This window comes from Equus przewalskii, chromosome 5 (genome assembly GCF_037783145.1).
Source record: "Equus przewalskii isolate Varuska chromosome 5, EquPr2, whole genome shotgun sequence".
NCBI classification, from domain to species: Eukaryota; Metazoa; Chordata; class Mammalia; order Perissodactyla; family Equidae; genus Equus; species Equus przewalskii.
In genome coordinates, this window is record NC_091835.1 from 74,254,789 (window position 1) to 74,269,049 (window position 14,261).

The window sequence follows — 14,261 nt, forward strand, 5'->3', positions numbered from 1 at the left end:
TGAAAACTTAGGCAAGAGCATCTTCCTAGGGGGAAGGAGTGATTTATTGAATCAAATGCTGCTAATAGATCAAACGTGATAACTGTGAGAGAGACCAAAATCTTTTCTCTCTCCTCTGTAGCAGAAAAGGGGTGGATTATGAGAGCTTTGTCTTTGTGGGAGACGTGGAGTCTACTGGATTGTGGATGGGAAACATTTTGCCCAGGTAGAAAGATTTACCCAAAGCGTTTTGAAGCACAGTCTTGATCCAGTTTTCTTTTTTCTAAACTGAAATTATACCTGCCATCTGGTTCTTCCTTCAGGGCCATCTCACCTAAAATCGCCTCTTCTGTAAGATATGTTCTCTGCTTACTTTTTCACCTTTCTAAATCTTTTTTGGGTCTAAGGAGAGTTCTGTCTTTTCACAGGGCCTGCCAGAATAGGAAGCAGTATTGTGCTCTGGTCATATGAATGGACTGTGGATCCAGATTACCTGGGTTCAAATCTATCCGTTTTTCTATCTGTTAGTCATGTGTCTTAGGCACTATGTCTCAGTTCCTTTATTTGCAATACAAGAACAATAATGATAGCATATTATTAATAATAATAATATATTGGTGATGATATACAATATATAGATTTTTTAATTGAGTCTATTATTACCATACATATTACTTAGAACAATACCTGGCACATAGTAAATAACGTAAATGCTATTATTATTTCACTTGACCATAGGGATCTCCCTTCTGTATTGAAAGCACACATGATCTATGCCACTTATGTGGCACTTCAATATATGTTGCCGTGTGCAATTTATTGTATTGTTAACTTTTTATGGTTGTATATTTTATATATTGTATTGTTTCCCTGGGGCAGATTAACTTTGTTGCATTTTCTATACTGCATATCAAAATGCTGGGCATACGTTCAAGTATTTGTTAAAGTATGAACAAAATGTGTTGAAGGCCAGAGAGTATCTAGGGCTATTTTTATTCCTAGGAGAGTGATTTCCTCAGCAAGAGACACATTAGCTTTTAGGAGGTTTTTAAATATCCAAAGCAGTAAAAATGTTTTTTCTCCTCAGAGCAGCCACTTTGGGATCAATTGTACTGACAAACAATATGTTCCCTGAGGGTCCTGGTTCTAAGGGACTAAGAAAAAAACGTTGTTGCTATCTTCAAGAACAAAAGTTAAAGAAATGTGGAAGAGAAGTCATCCCAGAGAGACTGTTGAGGAAGTTGCAATGGGAGCATCAAACACAGGTCATCAGCAGGCTAGGGAGAAGAATGAGAGATGGAACAATGAGGTTGAATGGCACCTTGCATTGAGTAGTCTGCAAAGGAAAGCTTTAAATTGTCTTGCAAATCCATCATTAAGTAGCCAGAGTTTCCTCAGCATAGAGAAGATAGTTAACTTGAGGATTGTATTTATTTTTTAACAAACCTTATATTTTTTTAGAACAGTTTTAGATTTACAGAAAAATTGAGAAGATAGGATAGACAGTTCCCAAATACCATGCACTCAGTTTCCCTTATAACATCTTACAGTGGTATGATGCATTTGTTATAGTTAATGAACCAATACTTTTACATTATTATTAAGTAAAGTCCATAATTTACTCAGATTTCCTTAGTTTTCAGCTAATATCTTTTTTCTATTCCATGATACCATCTCGTGAACCACATTACATTTAATTGTCGTGTATCCTTAGCCTCCTCTTGACTATGACAGTTTCTCAGACTTTCCATATATTTGAAGACTTTGACAGCTTTGAGAAGTACTGGTTGGGTATTTTATAGGATGCCCCCACTATTGGAAGTTGTCTGATGCTATTGGGAACAAGAGGTAAAGTGGCATTTTTATCACACCGTGTCAAGGATACATACCATCAACATGACTTGATCTTGACCTGGATCATGTGGCTGAGATAGTGTTTGCCAGTTTCTCCACTGTAAAGTTTCCCCTTCTTGTAGGGTAGAGAATCTACATAAATTATTTGGAATACTTCTACACAGGAGATTTGTCTCTTCTCCCTCATCTATTAATTTGTTCACTTATTTATATCAATATGGGCTCTGGTTTTTTAGAAATTTTAAATGAAAAAAGAAGAAAGCCTTTGGAGAATAGAACCCTATTTTCCCTGAATATTTTTGAAGTATGAAAGAAGTTTATACTCATACTATGGCCATGACCTTGTGTGAACGACTGAAAATATGATCAAAATAGGAAGTACATTTAAGCAATTAGCTGATGTTTAGTAAACATAGATAATAGTTGCATATGTACTCTGAAAGCATAAAATTTTACTTTCACAATCATGGAACATGAAAGCAATAAAAAGACTGTGTTTACCATTTAATAAAAAGAATTCCAATTATTTGGTCCAAGGTCCCTGCATGAATGTTACCTGTTTTTACACCTCTCTCCTTCTTCTCTAAGTCTATCATTTTTTTTCACATTATACCTGGATTTTATCTTCAGTAGTCAATCTATGCTAAGCCACCAAATGTCCCTTAGGATCTTCTTCCCAAATTATAAACTTTTTTTCCCTGAGCTAACATCTGTTGCCAGTCCTCCTCTTTTTGTATGTGAGGTGCCACCACAACATGGCCACTGACAGACAAGTGGTGTAGGTCCACACCCAGGAACTGAACCTGAGCCACCGAAGTAGAGCACGCTGAACTTTACCACTAGGCCACCAGTGCTAGCTCTGAACTTTTTGATGTGTTGATCAATACTCCTAATCTCTAATATTTTCTTAATCAAGAGATAATATAAGTCTGGATATTGGAGAACTTATCTAACCAAGATTTAGTTATCCTGCCCTTAAATTTGGGGCTTGTTCTCCTTGAGTCTGTATCTAAACACCCTCAATGGCAATGTCAATAGAAGGTGCCCAGTACTTGGGAGTCTTGTTCTTTCTCTTCTGCCATCATATCATATTGCAGGATGCAGTACACACACATAATTTCCAGAAAGGCCTGTAGAAATATTTTTGTGGGTAATAATTGGCTTAAAAGAAAGAATATAGTTATCTTCACTCATGTGAGATTTGCCCCAGTAACACTTTCTACTCATTCCTGAAAAGTGGGCATTCTAAAATGAGAACAAGAGAAGCGGAGTGCACACTTATTTAAATCTCTGAGTAAGATTTGATGAAGGGTCTTTTATTACCCTTGTAAATTGTAGGCTGGATAGTGAAGTATTGCCAAAAAGTGAGAAATAGTCTCTGGGCAATTATATTCCACATCATGACAAGGCCATATGGCCAGAAACACAAATTTCTTTATTTGCATTTCTTTTTTATGACATTGAGCATTCCAGGAATGTGGTATGGAAGATTCAGTAATTAAAGAAATCATTCTGAATAAAATAAACTTAAAAGAAGGAGAAATAAATACCTTGATTTGACTTTTGGACTATAAGGGGAAAATGTTCCTGGGGGAAGATTAATTTAATAAATCTACAGAATACAAAGGAACCACTTAATTTGGCAAATTCATGAATGTCACCCATGGGTTATTCAGATTTAAATTTAATTTAACTTAGCCTCAAAAAACATCAATATCCTCTCACTTCTTTGTGAGAAATACAATTCTTTTTACTGTATCTTTAAAGGCATCTTTCGCTTGCCTGTTTCGAAGTGTATAAATGAACGGATTAAGCACAGGGGCAACTGAAGTAGCAAGCACAGACACCACTTTATTGATGGCCACTCCTTCCCTTGCTGAGGGTTTGATGTAGACAAAGATGCAGGTGCCATAGGTGACAGAAACCACAATCACGTGGGAAGAACAGGTGGAAAAGGCCTTTTTCCTCTGTTGGGCAGAGGGAAATCTTAGAATGGTCTTGATGATGTATGTGTAGGAGAGGACTACACACACTAAAGTAGTAATGAGTGTCAGCACAGCAAAACTCAGAATAACTCTCTCTATTAACACTGTGTCTGAGCAGGTTATCTGTAAAACAGGAGATGCATCACAGACAAAATGATCGATTATGTTAGAGTCACAGAATTCCAGCTGGAGGCCCAGGCCAAGAGGTGGGAGGATGATCAACAGGCCAGCAAACCAACAGGAGAGAACAAGTGTAGCGCAGTCTCTGGTGTTCATGATGGTCGTGTAATGCAGGGGCTTACAAATGGCCACACAGCGATCGTAGGACATGGCGGCAAGGAGAAAAAATTCTGTTGCTCCAAAGAGGACAACAAAAAATAATTGAGTAACACAAGCATTATAGGTAATAGTATTATCTCCAGTTGTGATAGTATACAGGAATCTGGGAATACAGACAGTGGTGAACGAGACTTCTAAGAAAGAGAAATTTCGGAGGAAAAAATACATGGGAGTTTTAAGATGGGAATCCAAAAGTGTGAGGGTGATAATGATGAGGTTTCCAGCCACACTCAACACGTAGGTGAGAAACAAAAATACAAAAAGCAGAATTTGTAGTTTTGGATCATCTGTCAATCCCAACAGGATGAACGTTGTTACCGCCGTGTGATTTTTCATCTTTGCCTTGCTCCAAGTCGAGAGTGATTCTACCTGATGAGAGCAGTGCCATAAAAAGTCAGTACTGGAACCTGAACAAAGACATCCCAGCAAGCCAGCTTAAATGCACTTTCCTCTTTTACTTAATAATCAATTTGTTAACATAGCAGTACTTTTGACATCTTGCTAGGAGACATTTTCAAAAATATCTAATATAGATCTTATGCGTACTTCTGTGATTAGAAAGTATATTTTCAAAGATATCAAATAACAAAACAAAATATAAATTATATGTCTTATTTGCAGTTTCTCAACAATATTGCCTTGTGGGGTTGATTTTATTTGTCCTTATCCTGGAGGAAATTATGTCATTTTTGAAGTTTTTTCTTTCATCCTTATCTTTCTTTGCTTTTCCACACCATACTGAAATGCTCCCTTTTCAAAACCAAGATGCATCTGTTAATTAGTATTTAGCTTTTTTTGTTTTTAAGTTAAAACTTTTTTTAGAGCAATTTCACAGCAAAATTGAGAGGATGGCACAGAGATTTCCCTTCTCCCTCCTACTCCCACACATGCATAGCCTCCCCCATTGTCAACATTCCCCACTAGAGTGGTATAACTGTCACAGTTGCTGAACTGCTCTGACGCATCATATTCACCCAAAGCCTATAGTTTACATTCTGGTTCACTCTTGGTGTTTAGTCTATGTGTTTGGACAAATGTTTAATTAATGTTTTCTGTTGATCTTCTTATGTTGTTATGCTGAATTCTAACAGCAGCACATTGATTTAAAAGTGTTAGTCCTGATCTTTGCACTTCAGATCATCTCTAAATAAGGAGATAAAAAGATGTACCTTTACTTTGTCACCCTATATTTGGGCAAAGGACAGTATTTCTAAGCCAGTTTTGGGACTGCTTAGGCAGAAGATTTCCCGAAGTTGTATAAAGAAAATTATTCTGGAACCTTAATATAACCCAGATTTAATCCTGTTTTGGTGCTTCGGGTCACGGACAGAGCCCAGAGAGAATGATCCTTGGTATCTACTTTCTTTGCCAGCCTGATCAACCCTGTGCTCTTCGCAGCACGCAGCCTTCAGAATCTGTCTCAGGTTATATCTTAGTGACCTCTTTGAACGATTTCTGCTTTTCCCTCCTCAAATCACCTCTCCCCACTAATTTACCAGCCAGCTCCCTAACCCTGTTGCTTATGTTCTCTGAGTTTTGATATACGTAACTTGCCCAAGCAATGTCCAGAAACCAATGGACACACATGAGCCAATTTTTGTAAACAAATTATAAATGACCCTGTCTTTCTCACTGAACATTTATTGCTGTCCATTTCAGCACCTTCCAGAGTTTTAAGCTTCCTTGTACTCTACATTTTCTCAGGAATTCCATTAGATAGGGGCTCGGGAATTCTCCTCTCCTTCATGTCAAAACTTACCCTCATTGACATTCATATTTCAAGCAGCTACTCTCAGGTGTCCATCTGTAAAGGAAGATCTGGTAAATGCATTCTCACTGGGGATATCATAGTTAATAATAACTTAATATGTTGGCTAATAATATGTCTTTGTGCTTTATTAGGGAGATTGACTGTTAAACAAGCAAGTTTAGGCATGACTCAAGGTTTTGCAGGGAAACACTACACCCTTCTACATGAGAGGAAAACTAATTTTTTACGTGTTTAAACAATTGTCCCAATTGTACCCAATATGTGTGTTCTGAATAGAGAATCAAAAATCCATTAGGTTACTCTTCTTTCCTATTGTTTAAGTAAATAACCTACATTTATTCATTCAAATAAATATTTAATAAGCATCTATTATCTAAAGAGCATAAAATAGAGGTTGGCCATCCAACCATTAACAAGTTGCTCCCTCAAGGAGCTTTCAGGATACCAGTGGGAGATAATATTTCATTCTCGTGCATACTCAATAACATGGTAACACGAGATAAGCATGAAAATGCAACCTTAGACTTGGGATGATAACCACTCCATGCTTGTTCCTTGGCAATCAGTCAGCTATATTGGTAGCTATTCAGATTTTCCTATGTTCACTCAGTTTCTCTATGTTCTTTTCCTTCTACTGAAGTGTCAGATTCATCCATCACCGTAAGCTGAGTTAGTAAAGTGCACTGCCTCAGGGTTCACAGACATGATTTTGGAACAGAGAAAGCCCTCCCTTAGCTCATGGGAGAGATAGCTTACTGGAGAGACAGTATCTTGCCATGTACTTGCCAGAAGAAGACTGTGACAGGTCAAACTAAATGACAGGTCAAGTCCTTTCTGCCCTGCTAATTCCCTCCCTTCCTTCCTCCTTCCGTTGTAGAGAGTTTAAATCCTTGTACTGGCTATTGACATTGCAACTCCAGCTCTCCCTGTCCTACAAAGTTCCTAGGATCAAAAATTATTCCCTGCTGGGGCCAGCCTGGTGACACAGCGGTTAAGTGTGCACGTTCCGCTTTGGTGGCCCAGGGTTCACCAGTTTGGATCCCAGGTGCGGACATGGCACCGCTTGGCAAGCCATGCTGTGGTAGGTGTCCCACATATAATATAGAGGAAGATGGGCACAGATGTTAGCTCAGGGCCAGTCTTCCTCAGCAAAAATAGGAGGATTGCCAGCAGATGTCAGCTCAGGGCTAATCTTCCTCAAAAAAAATTATTCCCTGCTTCTCCTATCAAAACTTTTAGTCTTCTATATTGGTAGGAAAGACTGATGAATGCAATCATATTAGCATTTGAATGATCATTCATTTAATGTTTTAAAAACGCCTAATATAATATGTGTTAACTTTCAGTGACATTGTGTATTAATTTATGAAGCATGTTAAATAAACCCTGCTTCTAATAATGCAGGTGAGCCTGTGGCGGCAGGTCATTTGCATACAAGACTGCTTCATTTTGGCCTTTTCCAGCAATCGTACCAACATTCTCTGTTATATTGGGGAAATTTCACTGAGAGATTGAGAGTTATTTATTTATTTTGAGTTTGGATCAAAGTTTGAAACAATTTTATTAAATGAATTTTAACAGCTTCTTCCCCTAAGCAGCCTTCAACTAACATTCACCAGTTGACCTTGGTGACTTAACTCACACAGAACTAGTTACTCTCACTGTCACTTTGGGATCTAGATAAGTGATGGAGATTCAGTTTTTTCCTTCATCGACTCCCTATTTACTGAACTAAAAACATATATTTGAGACACTTTTTTTACCTTACTTATGTTTGGAATCAACCTCATTCAGTCTTCATTTGGGACAGAGGCTGCCCACGGACTGGATAGTCGAGATTCGAGAAGAGTGAATACTGCATGCCTCACACTTCACCCTCCAATCCCTGAAAAAAAGTGGCAAAAATGACTTAAATAACACATGGAGAATAAGGGGAGGTTCCATGGCAGGCAATTTATAATATCAATATTATTTGATTTCTATGACACTAGTGAATATTACTGGTTAGTGGTGTCTTTCCCATCACCTTTTATTTTTCTGTCCCTTAATCAGTAACAGCCTCCTCAACTGAGGTAACGACTGGCCCTTTCAAAGGCGAAAGTGACCAAGACAGAAAATTCTAATTTCATGTTCCTTCAAAATCACAACATATCAGAAATGATGGTTGAATATTTTTCTGCAGAATCAGTTACAAAGAACTGAATTCCAGACTTTAAAACTGCCTGTATTCACCCTCTGCCTATGTTTAGAGAATTTGGAAAAATATGTCATAAGAATTATATAGTTACTTTTCTGGCAGTTCTTTATCAGAGGCCCTTGAGGGAGCCACAGTCTGAGGAACATTAAGTTGGTGAGTTTTCGTGTACTTCTGTTCCCACTCTCATATTCCACCTTTCTCAACCCCTAGTCTCACCCTCCACACAAACGCACTCAAACACACACATCTCCACACACACACACCCTCTCACAGGCAAGTCTGATAACCAACAGAACTCTCCTAGATTTTAACGGTCCTGATATAAGGAGCCCTGTCTCAGTCTCCTCTTCCCTCACCAAGTTGAAAATGCTACCTGATACTAGATTTCCCAGTTACTCTGTTAGTTCAAAGGAAGAAAAGAATGGTGCGAAATAAGGAAGGTTTCTCTCTGGTTTTGTCAGAGGGCACAACTGATCTTCCTGGGCAGGGAGGCAAGCTTCCCTGTGAATTCTCTAATAGCAATTTATATGTTTAGTCAGCCACCTGTGCACAGGGAACATCTGAGTGAACAACAAAATGGTCCTCGGTGACCTTGGTGACTCTACCAATGAAATGATGGCAGTCCAACCAACAATGTAAAAACACATGTAGCAATGGGGACAATGTCCTCAGAGACATTGAGGGTGGCCTGATGTTACCTGAATTCCATCTTGATTTCTTTGTTAAACCTTCATATTTCTCCTAGAATTACATCCTCTATTTTTATCATATATTTTTATTTATTATATACTATTCATCTCTGACATAAATCTTAAAGTAAAAAAAAAAAGCTGTCTTCATTTTATAGATGAGGAAACTGAAGAACAGAGAAATGACTGGTCAGAATGCCCCACAGTGGCAGTGCAGATTTTGAACAAAAGTTTATCTGACTACAAAGATCCTGCTTTTTTCCCCATACTGCCCTATCTACTTGTCCCGATATGTAAGAGAGAGACTTACCAGCATTTAAATTTCAAACTTGATGTTATGTTTGTGCTACCTAGCTTTTGTATTCATCCTCTCTCCTTCTACTTATGACTTTTCAGATAGGCAATGAGACTACTTTTGATATTTGAAGCAATGGAGAGTTTTGCATCCCAAGCGCTGGATAAAAAATTGTCTTGTTCCAGGATGTGTTTCTTGTTTTCTTATGGCTTACTACTGTCCAGTGAACTTGAATAAAGCTTTTTCTTTGACTGTCTCTTTTTCTTTGCTGTCAGTTCTGGACATTCTCACTCTTGTTGCTCGTGTCGAATCCTGGTGTCAAATGATGGAGCAGAGGTGTGCTCCTGCTGCCTCTATCGAAGCAGGTGTCTCTGCTGTCTCTTTACTCAGCCCAGTCGCTGATGCTCCACCGAGGTTTCTCACAGTGACTAGCCATGTCACATCATGCCTATCTGTCATCCTGTTGTTGGCAGAGAGTGACTGAAAATTTTCCCTGCCGGAGGCGTAAGCTGGGGAAAAAGGAGATATGTCTCTATATTTACAGTAAATTTTTGGAGAACATCCTGACTGGCTGTGGCAGAGACTGGTAATTTCCTGTCTGGTATTTTTCTTTCCTTACCTATAGTGACAAAACCCAAATTTTATACAGGGTGCAAAGTACCCAGGAAAATACTACCCAGCCTCCCTTACAGCTTGTATGGTCGTGTGACTAAGGTTATGGCCAGTGATACACATCAGAGTTGTTTGAATTGCTATTATTGCTATAGAGCCATAAGTTTCTCTATCAATGCCGCTTTAGCTGCATCCCACAAATTTTGATATTTGTCTTCCAATGATCAGTGTTTCTCAGAAAAATTTGTTCTGATTTCTAATTTACTTTCATTTGGTCAGATAACATACTTTGTGTAATTTGGATCCTTTTGAATTTAACAAGGCCTGTTTTAGAGTCCTGAATACTGTCTGTCTTGATAAATATTATCTGTGAACCTTAGAACAATTCTGCTTTTTTGTTGTCATTGTTGGAGTGTTCTGTAAATGTCAGTTATGTAATGTTGATAGTATGAAGTCTTCTGTATACTTCCTGAATTTCTGGATAGTGATTCAATCAATTATTGAGACAGGCATCTTGAAATTTCTGACTATAATTGTGGATTTTTCTTTTTCTCCTCTCATTTTTACCAGTTTTTGCTTCTTGTATTTTGAAGCTCTTTATTATATGTATATGTATGTAGGGTAGCTAATTTTTCTTGCTGTATAGACACTTTGTCATTAAAAAAATGAACTTTTTTACTCCAATTAATATTCTTAACTCTAATCTACTTTGTCTGATGCTGATGTGGCCACTCCAACTTCTTTTGATTAGTGTTATCATTGTATATTTTTTCCATTTTTAAACTTTTTTTCCTATTTCTGTGTTTATATTGAAGGCTACTTTCTTATAGGCAGCGAAGAATTGCCTCTTTTTTTCCTCCTAATCTGACCACCTCTGCTTTTTAAGTTTGCTGTTGAAATAATATACATTTAATATGATTACTGATATGGTTGGGTTTAAATATAATGTATCATTTATTTTCTATTTTTCCCATTTGTTCTTTGTTTCATTTTTTTCCTTTTTCTGCTTTCTTTGAAATTAACTTCCTTTGTTGGTTTATTTGCTATAAACTTGTGCTACTTTTCTAGATTTCTTTATGGTATGCATATTAAACTTATCACACTCTACCTTCAACTGATGATATACCTCTTCATATATAATTAAGAACCATACAAGTGGGACTTTTGTCTCTCCACTGTGGCCTTTGTGCTATAGTCTTCATACATTTAACTTTTACATATGATATAAACTCACAAAATAGTGGGTAAATTGCAACATTTGTGCCTTTGGTGGAAATGTAAAATGGTGCAACCATTGTGTAAAACAGCATGGAGATTCCTCAAAAAATTAAACATGGAATTAATATGATCCAACAAATCCACTTCTAGGTAAATAACTTAAAAAATTGAAAGCAGAAGCTTGAACCAAATTTCTACATCAATATTCATAGCAGCATTATTCACTATAGCCAAAAGATGGAAACAACCCAAATGTTCAGTGACAAATGAATGAATAAAGAAAGAAAATTTGGTATATAAACACAAGAAAACATTATTCAGCCTTAAAAAGGAATGGTATTCTGACACATCCTACAACATGGATGAAACTTGAAGACATTATGTTAAGTGAAATAAACCAGACACAAAAGGACAAATATTATGATTTTACTTATATGAAATATCTATAATCAAATTAGTAGAGACAGAAAGTAGAATGGTGGTTGCCATAAGCTGGAGGAGGGGAGAATGGGGAGTTATTGTTTAATGGCCACAGAATTTAAGTTTGAGAAGATGAAAAAGTTCTGGAGATAGATGGTGGTGATGGATGCACAATAACGTGAATGCTCTTAATGCCACTTAACTGTCTACTTAAAAATGGTTAAAATGGTAAGCTTTACATTATGTATATTTTACCACAATAAAAAAGAATGTTAAAATACAAAATGATTTTAAAAACTAAAAATATTTTATTATTTTGGCTTTAAACTCACAATTTTGGCTTATTTAAATAATAAGAAAAAAAAATCTCATGTATTTACCCAAGTTGTTATCTTTCCTGGTGCTCTCTATTCCTGGTAGGTACATATTTCTATCTGGTAGCAATTTCTGTCTGAGAGACTTTCTTTAACATTCTTGTAGGGCAGGTCTGCTGGTGATGAAGTCTTTTGGGTTTTCTATTTCTGAAAAGTCTCTATTTCACCTTCAATTTTGAAAAGCATTTTTTCTGGTTATAGAATTCTGGGTTGTCATTTCCCTCCTCTGCTTTAAAGATGTTGCTCTACAGTCTTCTGGCTTGCATTGTTTCCACCATTTGAATGTTCCACCATTTAAATGTTATTCTTACATTTTCCTCTTTTATGTAACAAGATTTTTAAAACTCTCAATGAAGCAAGTATAAAGGAAACACACCTCCACATAATAAAGGTCATACATGACAAGCCCCAGCTAACATCATACTCAATGATGAAAACCTGAAAGCCTTTCCTCTGAGAGCAGGAACAAGACAAGGATGACCACTCTTGACACTTTTATTCAACACAGTATTGGAAGTCCTAGCCAGAGCAATTAGGCAAGAAAAAGAAATAAAAGGCATCCAAATTGGAAAAGAAGAAGTAAAACTGTCACTACTTGCAGATAACATGATTATATATACAGAAAACCCTAAAGACTCCATCAAAAAACTGTTAGAACTAATAGACAAATTCAGTAAACTTGCAGGATACAAAATTAATACACAAAACTCTGTTGCATTTCTATACCTAATAATGAACTATGAGAAAGAGAAATAAAGAAAACAATCTCATTTACAACTGCATCAAAAATAAATAAATAAAATACCTAGGAATAAATTTAACCAAAGAGATGAAAGACCTGTATATTTAAAACTACAAGACAACAATGAAAGAAATTGAATAACACACAAATAAATGGAAAAATATTTTGTGCTCATGGGTTGAACAATCAATATTGTTAAAATGTCCATATTACCCAGAGCAATACACAGATTCGGTGCAATCTCTGTCAAAATTCCAATGGCATTTTTCAAAGAAATAGAACAAATAATCTTAAAATTTGTATGGAACTGCAAAAAATCTTGAATAGCCAAGGGAAAACTGAGAAAAAGGAACAAAACTAGAGGCATCACACTCCCTGATTTCCAACTGTATTACAAAATTTTAGTAATTAAAACAGTACGGTATTGGCATATAAACAGAAACACAGATCAATGGAACAGACTAGAGAACTCATAAATAAACCTATGTACATATGGTCAATTCATTTATAACAAAGGAGCCCAGAATATACAATGGGAAAAGAAGAGTTTCTTTAACAACTGGTTTTGGGAAGCTGGACTGCCTCATGAGAAAGAATAAAACTGGACTCTATCTTACACCATACACAAAAATTAACTCAAAATGGATTAAAGACTTGAACATAAGACCTCAAATAATAAAACTCCTAGAAGAAAATACAGGCAGTAAGCTCCTTGACATAGGTCTTGGTGATGATTTTTTTAATCTGACACCAAAATCAAAAGTAACAAAAGCAAAAATAATCAAATGGGACTACATCAGACTAAAAAGCTTCTTCATAGCAAAGTGAAGCATCAACACAGTGAAAAGACAACCTACTGAACAGGAGGAAATATTTGCAAATCCTATATCTGCGAAAGGGCTAATATCCAAAATTTTACAATATTTTGAAATATTTTCGTTCATTTCTTCAAATACTTTTTCTGTCCCTCCTTTCTCCTTTTTTAAGGAGACTCTAATTAGACTATATCAGGCCTCTTGAATTTGTCTCATAGTTCCCTGATGCTTTTTTAAATTTTTTAAAGTTATTTTCTTTGAATGTTTTATAGAGAGAGTTTTTACCACTATTTCTTCTAGTTAACTAAATTTTTCTTATGCAATATCTGACATTAAAACTGTTCCATATACATTTTTCTCAGATGGTGTAGTTTTTTCAACTCTAGAAGTTTGCTTTAAATCTTTTTAATCATATTAATGTTTTTACTTAACATGTTCTATCTTTATTCTATGTTCTCCAACATATGGAGTACAGTTATAATTACTGTTTTAACTGTGTTTTACTTTAATTGTATCACCTGTACCATTTTGGGGCTATTTGTATTGATTGTTCTCCTCACTATCGGTTGTGTTTTCCTGCTTCTTTCCATACCTGATGAGTTTTGATCACATCAGACATGAATTTCACCTTCTTGAAGGCTGGATGTATTTGGATCCATGTAAAGATTCTTTATTTTTGATTGGTATCATTTAAATCATTTGGAAACAGTTTTGTCCTTTCAGGTTCTGTGTTAATCTGTGTTAGAATGGACCAGAGCAGTGTTTAGCCTAGTAGTTTCTTTCCCCAATGCTGAGGCAAATCTTTCTGAATATTACCTATAAACTATGAGATTTTTAATTCTGTTTGGTGTGAATAGGAACCATTTCCAACAGTGTGGGCTCAGAATATTGTTTGGGTTTTTTTTAAAGATTGACACCTGAGCTAACATCTCTTGACAATCTTCTTTTTTTCTTCTTCTTCTTCTCAAAGC

At 36.3% G+C, this 14,261-nt stretch overlaps 1 protein-coding gene across 1 annotated transcript in view; it reads right to left on the bottom strand.

Moving 5' to 3' along the window:
- Positions 1–955: 955 nt before the first annotated feature.
- LOC139083404 (olfactory receptor 6C2-like) overlaps positions 956–14,261 on the bottom strand; it is a 152,761-nt gene continuing 139,455 nt past the window's right edge. Inside the window, exons 2-4 of the mRNA XM_070619626.1 lie at positions 7,692–7,813; positions 5,917–5,961; positions 956–4,526 (exon numbers count right to left, since the gene is read on the bottom strand). Of these exons, the coding sequence (XP_070475727.1) occupies positions 3,555–4,526; positions 5,917–5,928 (984 nt within the window). The 5' untranslated portion in view covers positions 5,929–5,961; positions 7,692–7,813 and the 3' untranslated portion in view covers positions 956–3,554. The remainder of the gene's footprint in view (positions 4,527–5,916; positions 5,962–7,691; positions 7,814–14,261) is intronic.